Below are 17,379 nucleotides of genomic sequence, written 5' to 3'. Positions count from 1 at the left end.
TTTACATTAGATATTGATTATAACACAAAATCCATGTTAAGTGTTGCATGCCAATTGCCAAATGTGTTTATAGACACCTTATCGTGTTTAACCCAATTATTAAACCAAAATACATAAATATTTTTTTGCACTTATCAAGTTATGACAGTAGGTACCATACAAAACGGTAATTTATGTACATTATGTTTATTTTTTTCTAATATTTTGTTGAAAATCACAAGATAAATGGAACTTACATCTTGAACCTTACAGGGCCATATTATGTTATAAGATACCTTCATTGCTTGCTCTGTCTACCTCCCTGTCACAATTAGGCTCATTGGTAGCCAAACCTGCAACTACACTCCGCACGCGCCCTACCTCACTTTTCATTAAGCCGCTAGACATTAAATCCCACTGTCTAAGATTTTCTCTATCTATTTCGAACCTTCGTCTATTCTTACCCTGACTTCTTTGAGAATTGCACGCTACGTCTTGCAGCGTAAGTGAATTTTCCGATGAACCTATAGTTAACTGTTCGTATACTCCTTCATCAGATTGTTCATTCAAAATTTCGGCATCTTTTACTAGTCTTACATAAACATCATTTTCATCTTTTTCTTCACTGGGACCTTGTTTCATTTCCTGAGTACTGCAGTCTCGTTGTCTTTGAACTTGGCCTTGAATATCACAATTAACATAGGTGACACTTTTTGTACTTCTATCCTGAATATTTTTTTTAACGCGCTTAATACTATTCATCGCAGATGCATTTGTATAGGACCTGTCTGATAATGAACGTTCAATAGGTAAAGAGTCTAAATCATCCATAGAACGGGCGTGCCTATGTGATACCCGTCTCAAATTATCTCGCCATAAAACATCTTCATCCCAATGTTTCTCTCCTTGATACAAAACATTTTCATAGGCACTTGTTTCTGTTTCAGCATCATAATAAACAGTATTCGATGAATTCCCACTACAATGGGAGGACATACTGCCTGAAGAAACTTTATGTGAGGGGCTACCATGTATACTATTATGGCTTATGTTATTTCCCACTAATGAAGAGCTTTGCTCACAATTTTTATTTTTTAAACTTTTTTTACACCCAAGACTAGATATCAAATTCATTGACTCCGGAATTTTAGAAATTTTGCTACTACTGGATTCATATATATTTTTTAAATCTATGTCTGGGGTTTTTTCTACCACACTTAAAAATTCAACAGAAACGCTCCTGGCAGAGGCAGCTAAATCAAACGGCTGTTCAGACAATAACACATCGTTATCGCGTATAGGATTATGAATGTGCGAAATTTCATTCTTTCTGTGCATTGGTCCCCTTCTACGTTGATTATTTAATTTACGGTGAATATTAGTGTTTTTCAAATAATGCGATATTGGTAGAACATTAATATGCTCTTGTGAGGATAGGTCTGAATAATAATATGGTGCACTGTGTTCAGCAGAACTCTCTCTACTATGAAATCCAGTTGTAGTAGAAGATACAGTTGTTTCATTGCTATGCCTTATAGATAGTTTTTCACTTTCAAACTCTTTAATTTTATCAGCCAGGATGTCACTATTTAAGTTTTTCTTTTTCAATGTATCTCTGTTAAAGCTTTTACTGTAAAAAGATAATGGCGATTTCGGTATTCCAGCTGAACTACAAGAACTTTGTGATCCTACGTGTTCGAAACTCTGATTATTGTTATAAATATACTGATGCCCTGTACTATTCCTATCTTTATCAGGATGAATTATTGCATTTTGGCCGATAGGAGTACTTGAAGAACGCATATGTATATTTTGAATTTGGTCTAAGGTAGTATTTTTATTCGCACAACTACTGTTTGTAGCTGTTGGTATAGAAGCAGTATTTGTATTGTTGATTTTTGAGGTTGGTATTACAGTGTTCACTTCAGTCGTAGATGCTTCCAAACTTTCTAAATATTCATCGAAATTAATATTAAAAGAATTTACATTTGCTGCAATATTTTCGCATTCCGTAAGCTCAAATATAGAATCATCAGAAAGAGGTCTTCGTTTCATAGCATTTTCAAAATTGTAAGCTTCATAGGAATGTCGTAAATCCACCATTGAGTCAGAACCTACTAAACTTGTAATTTCAGAAGAAACGTTTGAAGGTGTCATTTCAAATCTACTACTAGTGTCCGATTCCACTGATAACCTCGATGAAGCTTTATCCGCATTATAACTTCTCAAAGAATCTGTTTCATTACAACTTATATTGTGTTGTTCTATAATGGAATTACTAAGTACATTATTTGGTGTTTCACTGACTTTATTTCTTTCAAGTGTTAAGCTTGCTCTACTGCTGCGAACTTTTTCACCTCGAGTAAGCGTGTCATGAATAGAAGTGCGACTTCCATAAATCATTAAAGATGTTGTTTTTCTTTTCATTTTATTTAGATTTTGATTTTCACTCGTTAACATTTTGATTATTGAATTATCTTGCGGTAGATCAGATTTATCTAATTTATCCAAAATATATTTAGATAGCTCTTCATCTAGTAAATCATCAAAGGGTGGAGAAGAGGTTGGTATAGGTGGAGGAGGTACGATGTCACTATCTGAACTATCCTGTCTATCTAAAATAGTTCTGCTACCGCTAAGGTAATATGATGCTGGTCGAAAATTATCTGAAATGCTAAATCTGGAAAACGGCATATCCAGCGAAACATCTTTAGAACTTTCCTCTTCAGTATCAGATGAATCCGCTTTCTCTTTTATATTTTTATCGATCTTAGATATTCTCTTCAATGTTCGTTCTTTTGTATCTGCAAAATTTGAGGCTGTATCTGATACGCAATCAGTTTTCACTTCATCAGGAGTAGATTTCTCCAAATCAACATGATTCAATTCCATATAAACAGGTTCTGCTTTACCATTATTCACACAAACTATTTCATATGCCTGCGTATCGTCATCTTCAGTGCCCAAATTCATCTCCACGTAAGGATTATCTTCATAAGTTGTAGGCATTGTGTGATCAAACACGCTTAAGTTCTCTAAAATTGTTTTATGGGCCGGCTCAATTGCTGACATTTTTCGAGGACTCATAGGTAGATAATGATCTTCACCCAAAGTGCGCACAGTAGGTGCTTCTATTTCAGTATCCGTTTCTTCTTTATTGATTGTTGTATTTTCCTTATCTAACTTATTTTCGCTATAGTTTTCGTTTTCAGTATCCGATGCTAATAATACTTCATCTAAATCATTATCCGTATATTCAATTTGCGTTTCAGATTCTGCTTCACTGTTTTGCGTTTCATAACCATCTTCTTCCATTTCATTTGGCAGAATAGCTTGATTTTGCAATACTTTGGTTTGAAGTGACATGTCGGAATCATTTTCCTTTTCTTTGTGTGTATCATTATCAATATCGTCGTTTTCTACTTTAGGGATTGAAACTGTACAAAGGATATTTTCATACACGTTCTCTATACATTTTGGGATTTCTTTATCTGTAATGGGAGTATGTTCTTCCAGTGAGGGCGAGCTTAGCGTGTGCGGAGAAGTCAGTCGCGTAAAGGTAGGACTTGCGATATGTACTTTATGGGACCTTCCTGCCTGTATATTGCTCGTATTTTGCAGATCAGTACCCGATGTTTCTTCTGGGGTGCAAAAGCGAAACCAATATTTCATTATTTGTTTATGTCTTTAAGAAGGATAATTAGGAAAGAAACTAGTTTTGATCTGTTGTTGTTATTATTTTGTTAGTAAAATAATATATTTGACTGTAAAAGTCTATACGAAATATTAAAACAATGCAACTACTCGTACAATACCACCAAAATAATATCCAGAGCCCACCACCTGTACTAAACTAGTAAAATATCATGTTAGTAATAGTAACACTATGTCCCAGCAGGCAGGAAGGTACCTTTCCTTTAAGCGAAGTCATCATAAATTATATTGTTGTAAATTGTAGGTAAATTATAACATAATATGCATAAGAATCAATAATTGTATAATAATAAAAATATTACTCATAGCTACTTGACTTTCAACTTTTTCTGAATATTTAATGATGAAGTTAAATTTAATTAGTATTAGTATAGAAATTCTTAATTAAAAAAATACACATAAATTTTTTACATGACTTGATCTTAAATTCTTTACTTACGATATATTGAAATATATTACCTTATAATACGGTTTTTAATAACTTTTAAATAATTCATGCATTAATAAAGAACATTAAAGATATTATACATGCTTATAGTTTTTTTTAATTTAACAAGTTATTCATGCTGCCGTCAATAATAGTCAATACTGAATACTTAATTATACTACAGGATTCAATTTTATTTAAAAGTTAAATTGTTATTTAGTCTAAATATAATAATATCATAATCATACCTTCATCATCCGAAGAATAGCTGTTATAAGAAGCATTTTTATACGTTTTAGGTTTGTACTGATCAGATCTTAATGATTGACGACTTTGATTCAAGGATCTGGATAAAGATATAGTAGCTGGAGTGCTCTTTCTCGTAAGTGGAGATTGTAACATTCTCTGTTTCCACTCAAGCAATCTTTTCATTGATTCTTCACGCTGAAAGTGTTAAAAATGTTATATTATCGTCTAGCAAACGTTTGCTGCGTTCATTTAAACGAAGTTTTTTACTATTGTAAAATTTACTAGCTGACCCGGCCTAGCTTGGTTTGAAATCCCGAAAACCCTGAAATTCTTACTTTGACCAAAAGCGCAAATACCAATTTTCATGAACACATCTTGAAATATGAAGGACTTTCCTACAAACTTTCACCCATGATATAACCCCCTTAGGTAAGTAGGTAGATAGAGAAGAAAAGTAAACATCTTTTGCTAGCGCCTACATTACGTAAGGAACCCAGAGTCATTATTTCAAGTTCTAATCCCAGTGGATGGCTTTGCATTGACAGATCAGTCAGTCAGTAGACAAGTCTTTTTATATGTATAGAAGATTTATCTAATAATAACCTGCTGTACTTTCTTTTCTCCTTCTCTTTCAGTAGATGACGGTAGTCTAGCGCTCGCCGATCTCATAAATCCTTCTATTCCTGGATCAAATTTACCAGCCTCCTTAACATATCCACTGATGTGTGAACCATCACTCATTACACTACCGCTTCTATTTAAATAATCTTTTTGAGTTTCTAATTCTTTTTCTTTTAACGTCCAATTAGAATTCAATCCTTCAAGGTCGCTATATTTTGAATTATAACTTACATTATCACGAATGTTTCTATTATTACTAAATTCAGTTTCATAGTTATTGTTAATTGGGTGAGTATACGGAGAATGTAATTGTTTCTCAGCTAGACCGCTGGCGTATTTTTCTAATGGCATTTGTATATTTTTGGGCGCTAGGCCCTGTTGTTGCAAATATTGTGCTGATTGACGCATTTTTTGTGCATAACTTTCCTCAGAGTAATATTTATCTGAACTCGGGTCATAGTAGGAGTTAATATCCAGACTAGACTTTGGCCGTGGTGGTTGTTTTGGTGGATCATGCATATTTCGAGTTGGTGTTACTTTATAAAGTGTTTCATTTTTGGATTCATATTCCAAAAAATCTGCACTATGAGGGCGCGGCATTGGTGGCTGAACACCACTCGCTTGCATTTTTTTCCTCCGCAACACTGAGGGTCCACTAAACGTTTTATCTGTCACCTGAAACAGAGATATTTTGATTTTAATTTACCTATCATTTCAATCAATCTGAATTATTTTTACTTAAAGTATAATAAGAATTTCAATAATACTTACAGAGTTGGTATGTTGATCTTGCGGCGATTTGTGACTAGATAAACTAATAGTATCCCGGGGCTGTGAGGGATTTGGTGATTTAGCGTATGCTTTTCCAGTTTCATTTCCATAAGCTGCATAAATATCTTCGTAGTCTCCAATTTTTTCTGTATTATAGGCTGACATGACTGCTGCTCTACCATAGGCATCAGGAGTTCGCCTCTCAGCCAGTCGTTCATTCATTGTACTTGGTTTATTTGCCTTCATATTTACGTCACCATAAACTTCTCTTCCGTACATATTAGTATCAACGTATGTCTTTGAGTTGGTTCGAGACTCAGGGTAACTTTCATTATAAATCGATGTTTTATTCGATTCTGCAATAGATCTACTTTTTTCATCATCTTTCGTTTTTTGTTCTAGCCTTCCTCCACAATCTTGTAAAAAAGGATTGTAATGGGATTTCTTTTCATATAAATTTTCAATTTTGTCTTCTTGCGACTGTTGTTGCTGGTTTCTAGCTGACCTATTATCAAAATAAGGAGATTGAGGATTAGACTTATTAATAGACGGGGCGTTTGGAGTTTTTTCGGGATTGTCGTAAGCAGTCTTTGATAAGGGTAAAGAGAGTTGCTGCATGTCGTAAGGTCTTTTCGTTTGGTAAGGCGGTTGCGATTGCGAGGGCGGTGATTGCGGGCTGCGTGTGTATATCTCCTGTTTTGTGCTGTAGGTTGTGTCCTGGTATCGAGTGTGACTAGTGCCTTGACTGTAGTGTGATGCGGGTTTTTTGAGTAGATCATAATTTGGATCGTACCTGTAAAATTATTTAAAACCAATGAAATGCAAATGTACAATCTAAATTGCAATTAATGGGATGTTAATAAAAAAACAAAAAATCAGCTTACATATCCGGACTGGGTGAATTATATCCGTCGTTGGCTCGTCGTGGTTTAGGTGGAGCATTGGCGTATGTTGGACCAGCCTCATCGCCATCCTAAAATATTTCATTATAACAATTATATAAAAATTGTGAAAATTAATTACTGGACGGCCGGCGGCGCTAATAAACCAGCTTTAAGTAGATAGCTACTCGTTTATGTATATATTGTAATTACTCTTTTTTTTTTTGAAAATATTACAATAAAAGTTAAAGCTAGCCTTATCTAAATACTATACAAATCATGCCCGCGTGGAATAGTACCAAGAATACTGGCTGCATTTCCGCGTTGGACAGCCAGGCTGATCCGTTGCGCAAAAAATGAGCCAGCCTTTTTGTCACCCGATGAGGCTATTAAACGCGGTGAAATGTGTCGTAAAATTTTTTTGCACTAAGAAAAATTATATTATTAATAATATAATTTTTTTTTTTTTTTTACACTTAAAATTATACTATTTGTAAAGGTTAATTTGAGTCGTTACGAAATGTTTGTATTCTATCCGATTCTAATCTACAATTTTACAGTAGTTAGATTGAGTAAATTGGATATGAAAGAACCAGCTATTAAGCGTTCAATTTTGCGGTTATATCCGCAAATCATCCGCAGTTATAACGGACAGAAATATCTGTCCTTGGTTACGCTCCGGCGACCTAATTGTTGGTCACCTGCATCAGTAAATGTTAGCTGTCAGTACACACAATAATACACACCTCTGTTTTTGCAGCTGCCCGATCAATTTGCTTTTGTTGCTGTTCACTGAAAACAAACCAGTTTTATTAACTTAACACGTTTTTGAACTAATCGATTATTATTTATAGGTATTTTTATATTGTCTAGACGTTCTAGTTTAATAAAAACTTAAGACCAAGTGTTGGTTATTTATAAAATGTGTATTGAAGTCATCCATAACAATATCATACTAACATTATAAAAAAAGAAAGTATATAATATGTCTGTGTCTGTCTGTCTATTATTTATTATTATTATTTCCTGCCACTGGCAACCTTATAGGCAGACAGATATTGGATGCTTTTCATACCGCTAATATATCATATTATGTTACGGGAAAACAAAAAAACAAACGTGGACAGAATTGCGGGCAACAGCTATAAATGTAATCTTACTTAGATGTTTGCATTAGGGCTGCCAGAGTGAGCGCCTTCACCCACTTCATCATAGCTTCCTGGTCTAATGCAGCTAACACATACGTCCTCATATTTGCGTGTTCCAGTTTAAACGCAAACTTCCGCATCACTTTATCCTCAGCTGTACATGCAGAGACTTTGTATGAAGGCAAGAGGACGGACCCCAAGAGTTTTTCTTCGTCTTGACCTGAAAACAGATGCAGTATAAAGATTTAGACTTTACAAACTCTTTGTTTTTGTATACCTAACTTAACTCTTTGTTATGTTTCTACATTAGGAACACATAGAGTAGGTGTGAACTAAGCTCGAGTTCCTAGAAAATCATTAAAAAGAAAAGTCCTGGCCCACTCTCTAACAGACTCATCAATGACCGGCCCAAACCACGCCTCCGGGCCTTAAAAGGCTTAAAAGCCTTAAAAGCCTCAATAGCTCAACGGTTATACGGACGGTATAACGGAGATCACTGAAATTCAAAAGGTCGGCGGTTCAAACCCCACCCATTGCACTATTGTCGTACCCACTCTTAGCACAAGCTTAACGCTTAGTTGGAGGGGAAAGGGGAATGTTAGTCATGATTAAAATGACTAATATTCTTTTTTTAAACCCTTGGTTCTAGAAAGCTAAAATTTTGCACAGAGGTACCCTTTATAATAAGGACAAGGAATAAGGCCGGATTTTCTAAATTGTAGAAAACCTGAGCATTAGTGAAAATATTGATTAATCTTTCTTTCAGATGTAATTATAAAACACTCACTTTTGTAGTAGAATAAACAATACTCCGACAAAACGAACCACCTCTTCCGCCAAACCTTAAGACCGTCGGATCCTTGTTTATAAAGCATTCCAGACAAGGTCACGGGGGCTGAGGGTATTCGTTGGGCAGTTGGAGATCGTAACTGTGTTCCACTACTGCTACGACGACTGTCTGATGAGGGTGACTTTATAGTAGGTGTACTAGACTCGCTTGATTTCATTGGGGATATCATATCGAAATTTTTTTGATTGAAATCTGAGGGTGGAGAATTGCTTTTCGCCTTGTCCTGCTCTGGTCTCTGTCTTTCTAACTCTCGAAAATCACCTTGATTTGATTGCCAATGAGTGTCTTGATAATGCCTATTCTGTAAATCCTTATACTCGTTATTCTTAGAATACCTGTCCAAATCTTTCGACAAGTCTGTGCTGCTGTAGTCCTTAAAATCAGTTTTACTACTATATCGATCTAAATCTCTGTAAGAACTATCGGAGTATATACTATTTTGTAAGTTAGGCGGTGGTTGAACACCATGAATTTGTTGCAGCAACAGTTGTCTTTCAGCAAACTTTTGCTGTTGATGCATTTGAGCTTGATTCTGGTAATGCATTTGCTGTTGCATTTTCATTTGTTGAATTTCATTGTACTGTTTTCTTAATAACTCAGTGTTACTTTGGGGCCCTATTCGGTTTGAATAAGGAAGATACGGTTTCGCGCCGTACTGATTTACATTAGTTCTATACATAGGTTGATGGTTTTGATATATTTGGTTACTGTCTTTCGGTGGGTTACGTTTTAAATAATCTTGGTAAACTTCTGCGTTGTATCCTTTGGGGATATTGTGCAATAGTTCATGATTTACATTGTGGTCTGTATGGATTTCTGTTCTTTCGAGCCGAGGAGGTGATTGTGGATAATTGTAATTGTCATTCGCCCCGTAATGTCTCGCATAATCGTGATTATGTCCGGTACCATACATTTCGTGCCTGTTCTCTAGAAGCGGCGATCGTGCGTTCATGTTTGATTGATATTGGCTTTGCAATAGTTGATGCATGACGCCATTTGGCTGAATTTGCGTGGACTGGTTGTTTACGTGTGCAGGTAACTGCGAATGTTGTGGCGAGTATATTTGGTCGGGATGGACGTGGTGCGCCATGATGTGTTGTTGAGTAATGGGTTGTTGTGTTGCTGTGACATTCTTTTTGTTCTCCATTTGATATTCTGTCTGGACAACCGGCGGGTCAATCCTGGAACAATAAGAAATAAACGTTTTATAACCGAGCATTATTTTGCAATCTACGAAAGTAATAAAATGGTTTCAATCCTTCTTGTGCAGTATAGTAAAATTTTATGCGGTAGTTTGCGTGTTTACCAGAACGGAGACTAGAATGATTCAATTCGTGCCGCTTAATCGAAGCGTTATCGTCACAGTTTGATAACGTGCGTGTTTGAAGAAAGAAAGGAGTCCATATTATGTTTCGACACGTAACATTTCAGTAACTCTCGCTCTCGCTAGAGTACCTTTGACTTGGTTATAAAGAAGTAGGTAACTAGGTACAATGTTTTGGTAAAGGCATTTAATGTGGTGAGAATTTCACATAGATAGATAATAATTTAAGTAACTATATTATCATAGATATAACAATCTACAGCATTAGACGAATTCTGAACACCTTGTAGTAAACCACACCTATCGGCAATCACACCTAATTAAAACTTAAAAGCAATGAATCGTTCGAAGGCGTGGCAGAAGAAATCTATTCATGCTTATTTGGAAGTTACTCAAACCGTAATTGCATAGTTTTACTATAATAGCTTACTCAAGCGGCACAAAAATAAACAATAGACAAGGCGGTAGACAAATTACAATGTAGGTACGTGAGATAGTGAGCGTCGAGTATAAGTACATAGGTACATGGCTGAATTAATTCTCACACGACTTAAGAGGGGTCTCGAAATTGGAACTACGTTTGTATGAAGCGAGTGACGGAGAGAGCCCTGTTAAGTATGAACTATTAGGAGTTAGGACGTGTAATTTTCAATTAAAACATAGTATGCGTAACGCATACAAATTTTAGTAATAATACATGGTCACGATAATATAGTCAACATTTTTAGAGTTCCATTCCGTATAACCAAAGAAAAAAAAATTGATTTCAGCATCTTTACTCTTTGATAGCCAAAAAATACTATGGTCGCCTTTGTTTGCGATACCTTCACTAATGGAGAAAATTAGCTACGGGTTAAAATTTATTATGTAAACAATTGAAAAGTAGAGCGTGCTAAATAAATGAGACTTTGGAGCCGTTTTTAATTTTTACTAGCTGATGCCCGAGACTTCGTTCGCGTGGATGTAGTTTTTTAAAAATCCCGTGGGAAATCTTTGATTTTCCGGGATAAAAAGTAGCCTATGTGCTAATCCAGAGTATAATCTATCTCCATTCTAAATTTCAGCCCAATCCGTCCAGTAGTTTTAGCGTGAAGGAGTAACAAACATACACACACACACACACACACACACACATACAAACTTTCGCCTTTATAATATTAGTGTGATAGTGTGATAGTTCCGTTTCAAAATGGTATAAAAAGTACACTAGGTAGAGTCATCGTCATCATATACCAATACACGTCGACGGGAATCGGGATGATTGTTTATAGACACGTTTGCCTCATAGTTTCATAGTCTTGAGGTTTATCTTTATCTAAGCCAAACAGTTAAAACGTCGTAGTAGGGCCCCTAGTTGGCGGGGCCATAGTTCGATCCCGGATCTAACTTTTTTTTTTCTTAAGTTAGCCCTTGACTGCAATCTCACCTGGTGGTAACTATTCGAAGTTACGTGCGTTTTAAACAATTAGGTATCTCTAGCTTTAACGGCGAAGGAAAACATCGCGAGGAAACCAGCTTGTCTAAGAGTTCTCCATAATGTTCTCAAAGGTGTATGAAGTCTACCAATCTGCACTTTGACCAGCGTGTTAGACTATAACCAAATCCTCCTCATTCTAAGAGGGGCCCGTGCTCAGTAGTTGACCAACAATGGATTGCTGATGATGATACCTCTAAAAGCGCATAAGAAAGATGAGTGACCGGATGTATAAACACAATATGCTGTCACCACTGCGTCCGCTCTTCCTTGCCCGCTAATGACGCTTCAATCATTAAGTTGCCAGGAAGTGCCCATAGCGTCTATTTTAAATTCATTTTGAGAAATTTGCTGCTGACAGTTTCCTTTTCAAATCCTTTGTGTCATTTAAATTTTATCTAGGAGAAATCTTACAGCCAACGGTCTACAAAATATAATCCGAGTTCCGAGTTCCACGTTCCACTTTCACTGTAATCCATGTGATAGCTTGGATCTCTATAGCTAATTAGTTATATGTGTATATCTGTCTGTGAAAAGATATCTATAGTATTAGATCTTCTTTTAATAAAATTATGTTCTTATTGTACTTATTTCTTAAAACTATAGTCTATATAAAATGTTAAATAAATAAATAATCAATGAAAAAGTAGATGCTTATTCAGTGATAATTTTTCGTTCAGTCTATTATCGTAAAACCAGTTACAAAGTCTAATATCAATCGCTCAATAGCGATAAAAACAAATTCAAAAAAAAAGTTCAGTTAGAAATGTCGGAAAGAAAACGACTAGTAGCTAAGTATTTCTTAGATATAAGGTAGGTACGTAAGTAAAGCTCTTTAAAACTACTGTGCAAGTAAACGTAATACCCAAAAGGAATTCCTACAAAAGGCTTTGACTAAATAAATTGGAGAAGCAGCTTGTAAAATAAACTAGAATTCCGTTTCTTTAAGGTCTCCCTTAACTAAATTTAAAGTCTTTTTACTTGGAGATACTTTCCACTTTTTACTTGCACTATGTAGGTACTATATTTTAACACTAGCTGATACCCGCGACTTCGTTCGCGTGGATGTAGGTTTTTTAAAATTCCCGTGGGAACTCTTTTATTTTCCGGGATAAAAGTAGCCTATGTGCTAATCCAAGGTATAATCTATCTCCATTCTAAATTTCAGCCCAATCCGTCCAGTAGTTTTTGCGTGAAGGAGTAACAAACATACACACACACACACACACACACACACACACACACACACACACACACACACACATACAAACTTTCTCCTTTATAATATTATATAGTATGATAGTGTGATCATCATCGACCAATCGTGGGTCTTCTACTAAGATAGGAATCTATTAGAATACGAGGGATTAAGGTCATATTCCACTACGCTTGCCAAATGCGAATTAGCAGATTTCACATACCTTTTGAGAACATTATGGAGAACTCTCAGGCAAGCAAGTTCCCTCATATATTATTTTCCGACACCGTTAAAGTAAGCAAAGCCAAAGACGCAAATGATTGGACGGTATAAAAGGATGGACAGGGCTTAGTTACCTATGCAAAGGCGGATTTAGATAGAGAAGTTTTATCGAATGATGATCGCCAAACTTAGTTTCGAAGAAAGCACGCGATGACGATGATTTGAATAGCAACTTGGAAGTCAGAGTTGCCCGGAATCGAACCGGAAGGATGCCAACGTCTTAACCACCAAGCTATCACTGATTTATAAATTAATTGTTAGCTGGATATCCAGAATCCAGACAAAGAAGCCCAGACTAGGTAATTATTCTGACGATTCAAAACTTAATTTTTAATTCAATTGGTAAATCGTTCAGACGATTCAAATTAGATGATGTATAAACACTTGTAGAAGTTTATTTGAATAAAAATGTACTAACCTACTTCGAAAAAAGGAGGAGGTTCTCAATTCGTCGGAATCTTTTTTTTCTGTTCTATTATAGCGACCTTTCCTCGGCTTTGCCCTATTCTGCAACTCAGTCCGTGTGGACGTACCTCTAAAAACACAAATGCAAATTCTTCAGTCAAGCGCAGCGCGTTCAGTTTTGCCTAGTCTGACCCAGCTGTATACTGATTATTATTTATTATGCATAGAATTACCATCACATTACACCACTAACAAGACGTTTCACTGACAATTAAAACAGTTTCCTTCCTAGTAAATAGGCGTGAGAATTTCCAACACCATCAATCCATTATTAATTATTTATCAATAGAAACTCATAACAACAATTTCCAATTAGCAAAAACTGTTTAGTCTGTGAGAAAAGTGATGTAAATAATCCCGGAGTATTCTCGGGTGAATATTAGGTACAGTTGGCGATCAGCCAGGCCGCAATCCTTAGTTCGCGAGAGTTACGACACCCGATTAATCTGGTTTCAATGTCGAACACTAACCTATTTTTGTTATTTATGATGTCCGAAAATCAACACCCAAATGCAATCATAAACAAAAACAAAGAGTGCATAAAAAACAAACCCCTGTAATTAGTTTTTAAACAAAAACTAATTACAGGGGTGACTTAATTAGATAAGGGTTATTGTGAGGTACTGAAATATTATAGGTAGGTACCTACTATCTTTAATAGATGATGCAGCGAATTGATCCGCGTGGATTTAGATTTTTTAGAATCCTGTGGGAATATCATCTTCCGGCATAAAAAATAGATATGCACTCTTCAGGTTTTTAACTATATTCACGCTAAAATCCTTGGCAGCGTAATTGACGGACAAACGAATAAACGAAAACATCGCATTTACATTTTGAACCCCGACCCAAAAAGAGGGGTGTTATAAGTTTGATGTGTGTATCTGTGTATCTGTCTGTGGCATCGTAGCTCCTAAACTAATGAACCGATTTTAATTTAATTTTTTTTTGTTTGAAAGGTGGCTTGATGTTCTTAGCTATAATCCAAGAAAATCGGTTCAGCCGTTTGAAAGTTATCAGCTCCTTTCTAGTTACTGTACCCTTCACTTGTCGGGGGTGTTATATATTTTTAATTTACACTTGTTAGTTGTGATTAATTATCAAGATCACAAAAAATTTGGAGGTAAGTAGTTTTGGCATAGCATTAGACAAATCCAATCATCTCCTTCGTGATATGTTTGTACCTATTTATATTTATGGAGGCCAGGACTGATGGCTTTCATGCACCTTTCATGCTTTTCATAGATGGTCGTTGATCGGTTGATGATGATGGCAATTTCAACCGTATATCAAGACAAGTACCTACTTCACTTCCGTCTCCATGCCTTGGCCATAGGTGCCATGTCTAATAGGTATTCAAAAAACCTTTTCCCATTCAAAGAATTTCAACAAACTGGCAGCTTGTTTCGAATTAAAACTGAAAAACCTCGTAGGCAGCGGAAAAAGTATAATTTTAAAAAGCTTTTTACAAAAACGCGCAGACATTAAAAAAAATTAATCAAATGAATTTTCCGTTGTTCTGTTGCGAAATTCCTCTCGGTCCTACATTCCACGGGTGCGTCACTCCACTGTGAAGTATTAAATTTGCGAGAGACTCGTTTCGCATTTTTGCAACATCAGCCAACAAAGAAATTCTTTATGAAATACCTCTACATTTAATAATTTTTGGGTTTTATATATAGGTAATAATATTATACTATTTTTAGTTAACTTGGCAAAAGCCACATACATAACTAAACTACACTATACTTATTTTTTTTAATCTTCCTCCTACATGAACGATTTGAACGATTAAGTATACTTTGATGTAAGATTTATTACACTTTTATTACTTGTTTTCTTGCAATGCCACCATAATCCAAACTTCATAGTAGTTTCAGAGAAACTTTCAGCTATTATAAAATAACGAACGTCTGGCACGCGCTGGCTCTTAGGTTAAAATCTATAGAGCGCACTTTGACTTTGCTTAGACTTAGGTAAGTTTCAGTTAAAACGAGACAGATTTATGCCAGCGGTATAGCACTGTTTCGTTTTAACAGTGTGCTCTATTTTCAAATTTGTTTTATATTTCAAAAGCTTAAAGACAGACAATCGGTTGTAAAATGCTCTTGTATCTTTAGTAAACATTTCACCAGCGTACTATTACGCCTATCAAGATTGCAATAATCAAAAAGCCTTGATATTAAAACTTCGTCTGTCTGACACTCAATCAGATTACAGGATATAATGGATAAAATCAAATCAAAAGTCAACGAGTAAGTAATGACTAATGAGTCAACACCGATGGGTTTTTTAATCGGAAAGGCTATGGTTATACCTAAGGATAATAATATATTCAACAAATCGAAGATGAATCAATGAATATTTTTTTGTTGTAGGCACAGCAAAAATCAGTAGGTATAGAGAGAAAACAAAAAATATAGTACATATAAAGTTTATTATTATCATTGAGTAAATATAATAATCTTACGTGATTAGTAGGTATTGAATATTACTACTACTATATCACACTATTATATCACACAAGTACACAATCTATACTAATAAATAAAATTGGAGTGTCTGTCTGTAATTTCGAAATAACTACCTCATATTAAGCTCATATGGTTATTTGAACGATACCATAACTGAATCACACGTTTTTAAAATTTTTGTCTGTCTGTCTGTCTGTCTGTCTGTCTGTCTGTCTGTCTGTCTGTCTGTTTGAAAAGGCTAATCTTTGGAACGGCTGAACCGATTTTGACGGGACTTTCACAGGCAAGTAGAGGATTGACCAGGGCGTAAAATAGGCTACTTTTTTAACCGACTTTCAAAAAGGGAGTTGTGTTTTTCTACCTATGTACACCGAAATCTCCAAGATTTCTGAACCGATTTGCGTCATTTCTTTTTTAATCGATAGAGGAACTTTGCGACATTGTTTCATAAAAAATTTGGAGTCCAACTCCTCAATCCTGATGCTGCAGGGGATCTGACCAATCCACGCGGGCGAAGCTGCGGGCATCAGCTAGTATTAACATAAATATGTACATAATATCATAGACGTATCAATATTGGCCATCGCAATTTTATATTCTAAGTTCATAAATAATTCAATGTAGACTAGATATTCAATATTATTCAAATAGGTAATCTTTGCCAGATAGGAAAGAAATCGATTGCGCACTAGAGAGGTTGCATTGCTCAGTAGATATTAATTACCAATGATATTGGATTACATCAATAATATTACAGTGCGGCTTTATCAATAATTTATTTCATTTTATTCTGATTTCAAAAGCGAGGAGGCTCTCAAGTCTCTATTAAGAGGGCTCTCTCCGTCACTCGTTTCATACAATCGTAGTTCCAATTTCATTTGAATATTAAGCAACCAAAATCCATGAAATTTTGCAGACATATTCTAGAAACCAATATCTATGTCTGTGGTTTTCCAGATTTCTGTTAAAATATTCGGTTTCAAAGTTACGCGGTCTTAAAAATTTACATACAAATCTTTGAGCCCCTGTAATTTTAAAACTACATATTTTTAGAAAAATCTAAAACACCACAGACACAGATATTATTTTCTAGAATATGTCTGCAAAATTTCATGGACTTTGGTTGCTTAATATTCAAATGAAATTGGAACTACGATTGTATGAAACGAGTGACGGAGAGAGCCCTGTTAAGTATCCATCAATCCAAGAAGCGATTTGTTTCCATTTTGAGTTAGCAAATGAAAAACACTTGTAGAGTTTAGTTAGTTAATTTGTAAAACCTTAATTAATTTAAAATGAATAAAAAATACATAGTCATTTTTTTAACCTGACTGATTTGTTTCCTCACAAAGTATAACTAAGCTTAAAAGTTGTGCTGGGAGCAGACATGATATTAGTTCAATGGATGGTGGTTTGACCTAACCTCTCATATTTCCATCCGCCCCGCTAAGCTTATCGACCTATTGAGGCTTTAGAAACTAAACCATATCCTTGAACTTAAAACCACATTAAAATGTGAACA

At 35.3% G+C, this 17,379-nt stretch overlaps 1 protein-coding gene across 6 annotated transcripts in view; it reads right to left on the bottom strand.

Annotated features, from left to right (window-relative positions):
• Positions 1–17,379, bottom strand: part of LOC123877067 — an 85,612-nt gene that overhangs the window by 12,379 nt on the left and 55,854 nt on the right. For 5 of the 6 annotated variants that reach the window (XR_006798490.1, XM_045923572.1, XM_045923573.1 and 2 more), the window contains 7 exons: positions 8,578–9,821; positions 7,803–8,010; positions 7,389–7,434; positions 6,646–6,734; positions 5,762–6,554; positions 4,973–5,665; positions 4,369–4,564 (listed from right to left, as the gene is read on the bottom strand). Coding sequence is in view for 5 of the 6 variants with exons in the window: in XM_045923572.1 (XP_045779528.1) it covers positions 4,369–4,564; positions 4,973–5,665; positions 5,762–6,554; positions 6,646–6,734; positions 7,389–7,434; positions 7,803–8,010; positions 8,578–9,821 (3,269 nt within the window). In the remaining variant the exon portion in view is untranslated. The remainder of the gene's footprint in view (positions 1–4,368; positions 4,565–4,972; positions 5,666–5,761; positions 6,555–6,645; positions 6,735–7,388; positions 7,435–7,802; positions 8,011–8,577; positions 9,822–17,379) is intronic. The other variant, XM_045923576.1, reaches the window with a different exon arrangement.

This window comes from Maniola jurtina, chromosome 22 (genome assembly GCF_905333055.1).
Source record: "Maniola jurtina chromosome 22, ilManJurt1.1, whole genome shotgun sequence".
Classification (NCBI taxonomy): Eukaryota; Metazoa; Arthropoda; class Insecta; order Lepidoptera; family Nymphalidae; genus Maniola; species Maniola jurtina.
The sequence above is the reverse complement of the archived record's forward strand: the minus strand, read 5'-3'. Positions and strand labels throughout refer to the sequence as shown.